The 6,919-nt window shown below is 38.0% G+C and overlaps 1 protein-coding gene across 1 annotated transcript; it reads left to right on the top strand.

Moving 5' to 3' along the window:
- Window positions 1-721: 721 nt before the first annotated feature.
- LOC310638096 (tubulin alpha-1C chain-like) lies at window positions 722-6,119 on the top strand. Its single transcript, XM_083358845.1, has 4 exons — window positions 722-980; window positions 1,940-2,088; window positions 3,103-3,783; window positions 4,885-6,119. Exons 1-4 carry the CDS (start codon window positions 860-862, stop codon window positions 5,176-5,178), a joined length of 1,245 nt encoding a protein of 414 aa, XP_083214971.1. The 5' UTR covers window positions 722-859; the 3' UTR covers window positions 5,179-6,119.
- Window positions 6,120-6,919: the final 800 nt, after the last annotated feature.

Genomic DNA, 6,919 nt, shown 5'->3' with positions numbered 1-6,919 from the left:
CTGGCCAGATTATTTATGATGCCCAGGTCATAAAGTTTACCTACACTCGCAGGTAGACCTTGTTTAATTTAAAGTTATGATGGACCTCTTCAGAGCTACTTATAACCCATTTTCAAAATTTTGATGGCTGTTCCTCAAAAAAGCACAAAACTGATCACATTTTGGGTCTTTTTAACTGACTCACATTTATGGCCATCTGCAGCATCCCTTGGTCACATGATTTTTGTAGGGGGTTTTTTCTGGTTTCTGGCATTCATTTTTGGTTTCTGGTAAAAACTTTCACTTAATGACCCCAGTGCTCACTCAACAAACAGTGCAGACAAGATTGTAAAATCGGTCACATGGTGACCAGCTTTACGACTACAACTTACAACTGTAATTCCAGCCTCAATTAAGGTCATAAGTCAAGGACTACCTGTATTATAGCTTTTTCCACCCTGAAGCTTTCACAAGGCTGACCAAAATTCTGGGACATTATTTCCTATATTTATAACCAACTGTTTCAAAACAATTAAGGCCTATTTTATAAAATGAAAGTTAATGTTTTCATCGAATATGAAGTATATAGTGGAGCCTTATTCTAGCATTGATGTAAAGTTTCAAGGAATTGATAACTCCTTAAAAGACAGGCTATCTCTTAAATTCAAGAGAAGCTGACAGCAACCTATTTTCCCTTTAGTGAATTAGCTGGCACTTTGCCTTTCAGTTTATGGTAAAGGAGGAGGAAACCTTATTAATTTCTTGTCTGTCTCCATAGCGTGAGTGCATTTCGATCCATGTTGGTCAAGCCGGTGTGCAAATTGGCAATGCATGTTGGGAGTTGTACTGCTTGGAACATGGCATTCAACCTAATGGCACAATGCCAAGTGACAAAACAATTGGTGGTGGAGATGACTCATTCAACACCTTCTTCAGCGAGACGGGGGCAGGAAAGCATGTTCCTCGCGCTGTGTTTGTGGATTTGGAACCAGCAGTCATAGGTAAATATGGCTTACATGGCTGCAGTAAAAGGGAGAAATGTGGAAGTGGTTTAACAGAGGTTTAAGACGTAAAAACCTCCTGTTTTATATGTTGCCTTCTGGACTTTATAAAGGAAGTTATAGAAGCGTGTTACCCCTACTGTATAGTTGGATCAAAGCACAGTATTTCCAAATGTATAACTAATCTGCTTTATTTTATTTAGCTTTTGATACTTCATAACTCTTGAAAAATCAGATAGTGTTTCTCTGTGCCCTCTGCTACTGTGTATTCTCATGATTAGTTTGTAACTTTTGGAGTACTTGGCACAATGAATCATGTTCCTATTAAATGTCCAGTTAAGATATAGGTTAATATCTGCAACTAGGAAATAAGAATATTTATATGTTCTTTCAATAAGCTTATATCCCGCTATTTCCCAGAGAGGAAATCCCAAATAGCAAGCAAAATCAATCTTATTCAAGAGAGTCTTAAAATTAAATGATAATTTTTAAAGCTTAATCTTTCATGATAAAAATTTGAAAAACTAAATTCATTTTTTAAAAATCAGTACACTAAATATTTCTGATTTAAAATACATCTATAGTTTTGAAACCAGAAACCAATATTTCTATGAAGGGAAAAATAAAAATATTATAAATGGCTGAAATATATAATCTGTATTTCCTTATCAAATCTAAAACATGTACTGATTTGTGAATATAAAAGGGATTATTTACAGAAGACTGGGAATTGCTTGGAAGGGAAATTAAAACCATTTTAAAGAGTTTTTCGGGATTTCAAACGTCTGCAGGATATCATTTCTAATGCCTTATTTCTTATAATTTTAGGTATTGTAATCTTAGGTATTAGTGAGAGGTTATAGTTTAAACAGTCATACTCTGAACCAGTGAGGAAGTAGAATATGAACAATACATTTTCTAGATTTTCACTGTAGAATAACGTATGTATTCTATTGCAGATGAAGTACGGAATGGGACGTATAAGCAACTCTTCCATCCTGAACAGTTGATTTCTGGCAAGGAAGATGCTGCTAATAATTATGCAAGAGGTCACTATACTGTGGGGAAAGAAATAATCGACCTTGTATTGGAGCGGATCAGGAAGCTGGTATGTCCTAATGTTTTTACCCTGTCAAACATACAATGAGATTTAGCTTGAGCATAGATCAGATTTAAAGCACATGTTCTAAGTGCTATAGGAGGATTAGCTTATTGACCCAAGGGCTGGAATATAAAGCTTTTTCCAACAAGAAAAATGTCATTGGCTGAAATGAAGAAGCTAACATGATGCACTTACCACAGGCATTCTGGAAGGCTTCTCTGCCCACTTGCAATAATAGATGCACCTATATGGCTAGGCAAGCAGTGACTGGTAGGGTGGCAGAGGTGCTGTTCCTTCCCAATCTCCTCCCTTCCTATCCATAGGAAAGGCTGGGCTCCCGAACACAATTGTCATATCAGTATAACCCTGATTGTGCAACAAACTGGCGATGACAATCAAGGACAACCTGCTAAGTGAAGACAAGGCAATGATCACTGAGCCTATTTGTGGGGTGTATTTTGGGGGCACCATTACCCAGCCAACAGGCAATAGAGCAGCCAGGTGGAACAACTAAGCTCGGAGAGCAAGGACACCTCAGTTTATTTCTTTTCGTGATTTGGGGTACTCGTGAGCAACACTTCCTAATGTCATATTCTTTCAGTGAAAATCAGAGCAATCCTAGAGCCAAAAGTTGTTGGAACCACTCATTTTTCTGTTCTGTTCATTTTTTTCTTTTTGACTTTTTCTTCACTCTTCTTTTCTGACATATCTTCCTCTTCCTGGAGACAAGAGTCAAACCAGTGTTGGCCAAAGTCTAAACTGAGAGCACTTTTGAGATTAATCTGAGGGTTATAAGGCTGCAGACTGTCCACTTAGAACAGGGTGTCTAGGAAAAAATGTTACATCTTGCTGAGAGTCAGTGCTGGATACAAACTTCCTTTTTTTTCTGAATTTCTTTACAGATCAGAATAATAACTGGAAATTCTTGATACTTTATAGAATATAAGAAAGAAAGGCAAACAAGTAAGACATAAATCTTGATTGTACTGTTGGAATGTAACGTGCATATTTTTCTTTCAGGCAGATCAGTGCACTGGTTTGCAAGGATTCCTGATCTTCCACAGTTTTGGAGGAGGCACTGGTTCAGGTTTTACTTCTCTGTTGATGGAACGCCTTTCAGTTGACTATGGAAAGAAATCAAAACTCGAATTTGCCATATATCCAGCTCCTCAAGTTTCAACTGCTGTTGTTGAGCCATATAACTCCATATTAACTACGCACACTACTCTTGAACATTCTGATTGTGCCTTCATGGTTGACAATGAAGCCATCTATGATATTTGCCGAAGGAATCTAGACATTGAACGCCCAACATACACCAATCTCAACCGTCTCATTGGTCAGATTGTATCATCCATCACTGCTTCTCTCAGATTTGATGGTGCCTTAAATGTGGATCTGACAGAGTTCCAGACAAACCTGGTGCCTTATCCCAGAATTCATTTTCCCCTGGTCACATATTCCCCTATTATTTCAGCAGAGAAAGCCTATCATGAGCAACTCTCTGTCTCTGAGATCACCAATGCTTGTTTTGAGCCATCCAATCAGATGGTGAAGTGTGATCCTCGCCATGGCAAGTACATGGCCTGTTGTATGTTGTATCGTGGAGATGTTGTCCCCAAGGATGTCAATGCTGCTATTGCTGCCATTAAAACAAAGCGTACCATTCAATTTGTTGATTGGTGTCCTACTGGCTTTAAGGTAGGTATTGCTGATATGTGACAGATTTTATTTTCCTGGGCTCCAAGATCACTGCAGATGGGGATGGTAGCCAAGAAATTAAAAGACGCTTGCTCCTTGGGAGGAAAGCCATGGCAAATCTAGACAGCACACTAAAAAGCAGAGACATCACCCTGTCAACAAAAGTGCGTATAGTCAAGGCTATGGTCTTCCCAGTTGCAATGTATGGCAGTGAAAGCTGGACCATAAGAAAGGCTGAGCGCCAAAGAATTGAAGCCTTTGAACTATGGTGTTGGAGAAGACTCCTGCGAGTTCCTTGGACTGCAAGGCGATCAAACCGGTCAGTCCTAGAGGAGATCAACCCTGACTGCTCTTTAGAAGGCCAGATCCTGAAGCTAAAACTCAAATACTTTGGCCACCTAATGAGAAGGAAGGACTCACTGGAGAAGAGCCTAATGCTGGGAAAGATTGAGGGCAATAGAAGAAAGGGACAAAGAGAATGAGGTGGCTGGATGGAGTCACTGAAGCAGTAGGCGTGAGCTTAAATGGACTCCAGAAGATGGTAGAGGACAGGAAGGCCTGGAGGAACATTGTCCATAGGGTCGCGATGGGTCGGACACGACTTCGCATCTAACAACAACAACATTGGGAATGGCATCTTGTCTAAATGTGTAGATTTCTGAATAAATGTAGTAGAAACGTGCAACTTTAAAATGGTATAAACAGCATCATGATTTACAGTGCAGTTATTTAAGGGCATATAGTAGCTGAAGAGTTTTGTTCATAGTTCTAATAGGTAAGATGCTATATATCTGTTACTGGAGAAACTGCATGCAGAATTATGCAAATTGAACTCTTAACAGCAGAATGCTTTGGGGGATAATGTTCAGATATTTTCTGACAAATGCAAATAATTAGACTTGCTTTATTTCATTTTTTCTATTTAAAAGGCAATACTTTAAAAATTATACAGATCCAGTTTGGCGCTGCTTAAGCACAGAACAATATATGATTTCTGTTCTGTATGTAAATGCAACAGATTCTGATGTGCAGATGTAGAAATGTTACATACTACTTGTGATGTAGGAAAGCCTGACAATATTTATTATTTAAACTTTCTAGGTGGGTATTAATTATCAGCCCCCAACAGTAGTTCCTGGTGGTGACTTGGCCAAAGTCCAACGTGCAGTCTGTATGCTCAGCAATACCACAGCCATCGCCGAAGCTTGGGCCCGTCTGGATCACAAGTTTGACTTGATGTACGCCAAGCGTGCTTTTGTCCACTGGTATGTAGGAGAAGGAATGGAGGAAGGAGAATTTTCTGAGGCCCGAGAAGATTTGGCTGCACTTGAAAAGGATTATGAAGAAGTCGGCACTGACTCCTTGGATGGTGAAGATGAAGGCGAAGAGTATTAAAACTCATTAAATATTGTGAGGCTGTTACCATTTGCTACTTTGCCTGTATTAGCAAGAAAATGCATTTTACATCTCAAATGTAAACATTTAGCATTCCATGATAAAGTGCTTGGAATAAATTCTTATAACCAAAGAAATTTTATCAGTTGTTGATGCAAGCACTAAAACTTTTAGCTGGGATACAAATAAAATGATCTTGCATATCAATATAGAGTAGTCTCAATATAGCATGTTCTTAAAACAAGACATTTTCACTCTGTATTTGCATATAGTAAAATTTCATTTTTTACTAAAAAAAATCCATCTTTTTTACTATTTTAATATTGCTTGCATACAAAAACATATTCTTAAAAGAATGTCATGTATCCTTTGTACATAACTACTCACACCAAAATTTACATAATTCAAACTTATATTTTACAGACTTATCTAATCCAAAAATGAACTTTCCCCATATATCACTAGCCTGCTAGAGAGCCTGGCATATAAGCTCCACTTCACATTATCTTACGTACCATTCAGTTTCATGTCATTCTCTAAAAAGAGAATTTGGGAATAGTTGCAGCCTTTGAACCATAGATTATGCATCTCTTTTTGAATTAAGAGGCTTATAAGGTGGAATGATAGAAAAATTAATCAGTGATGACACCAACCATCTCCATGGATGAGCCCACTTAAGACTTCTTGTTCTGGCATTTGAAGATATAAAGTAGCAGGTGTGAAACAAAGCCTGGGAATATCAATCGATGCTTCTCTGAACTCCAGGAATGGAAGATAAAGAAGTAATTGAGTAAATGTTTTATTTGTATGTTTTCCATTGTTGTAAGAACAAAACTAGTTTTCAGTCTTTCAGACCAAATATTAAATGGTAAGGACAGAAATTATAATTCATAGCATTCTATTCCTGCCTGTTACATGTCTATTAAATAGTCCATATCTGTAATCCCAAACGAACTATTTTCCTCTTTTAACGTCCATCTGAAGCTGCTGGGTGTGAGGACATAGAATCTAGATTAAGGTATTAATATTCAGATGACACCTAGCTACATAATTCCACCTTCACAGCCAGGTAGAGATGCAATGAAGTGTCCTAAATCACTGCCTAAAGCCTATTAGGAACCAGATAGGGGGAAAACAGCCAATTTGTGGGAAGGCTGCCCTTGGGAATAAGCACTAACTGGAACACTCAACGGTGACAAAAATTCAATTTTTATATAAATTATGCAAAGCATACAACTTGCATGTATGTTTTCCTTGAATAACCTCTTTAGCTAATAAGTCAGAATCTGACCATTAAAAGGTTTGCTGGATGTTCATGATGCCGGTGAATGCTCAGCCTAGGTTACATTATCTATTCACATTATTTCCATACTACTACATCACCGACAGGTCCTAAAGGGGATCCAACCAAAGGGTAATTTAATGGATCGAGGATTCTGTAATACAGATAGCTTTTTTAATGTTTTAAAATGTAGCAGATATCCAGGATATCAGGATCTGAATTTGAATAATTTAAAATGAATCTGATTATCCCCGTACTCAAATGAGGACGGGTAAAATAAAATAAGAGTACCCTCTTTATTAACCTCGTCACAAGCCAGCTGTATTTGTTGGCCTTGACTGTTCTCAAAACTGAACAGAGGTTATGGTAGTACTGGGACGGGAACGCACCAAGAATTCTCAACTGTTAAGACATGCTAGAAGCTTTTTAAAAGTTTTTCACATGACCATTGCAGCATCC

Source organism: Vipera ursinii (genome assembly GCF_947247035.1).
Source record: "Vipera ursinii genome assembly, chromosome: 3".
In the NCBI taxonomy this organism is placed as follows: domain Eukaryota; kingdom Metazoa; phylum Chordata; class Lepidosauria; order Squamata; family Viperidae; genus Vipera; species Vipera ursinii.
This window is presented reverse-complemented; position numbering and strand designations above follow the sequence as displayed.

Excerpts from the sequence above, each read along its gene's own strand:
- LOC310638096 (XM_083358845.1), top strand. The coding sequence starts at position 860 with ATGCCAAGTGACAAAACAATTGGTGGTGGAGATGACTCATTCAACACC. Across the intron at positions 981-1,939 it reads TTTGGAACCAGCAGTCATAG|ATGAAGTACGGAATGGGACG; the intron begins GTAAATATGGCT and ends ATTCTATTGCAG. Across the intron at positions 2,089-3,102 it reads TGGAGCGGATCAGGAAGCTG|GCAGATCAGTGCACTGGTTT; the intron begins GTATGTCCTAAT and ends TTTTTCTTTCAG.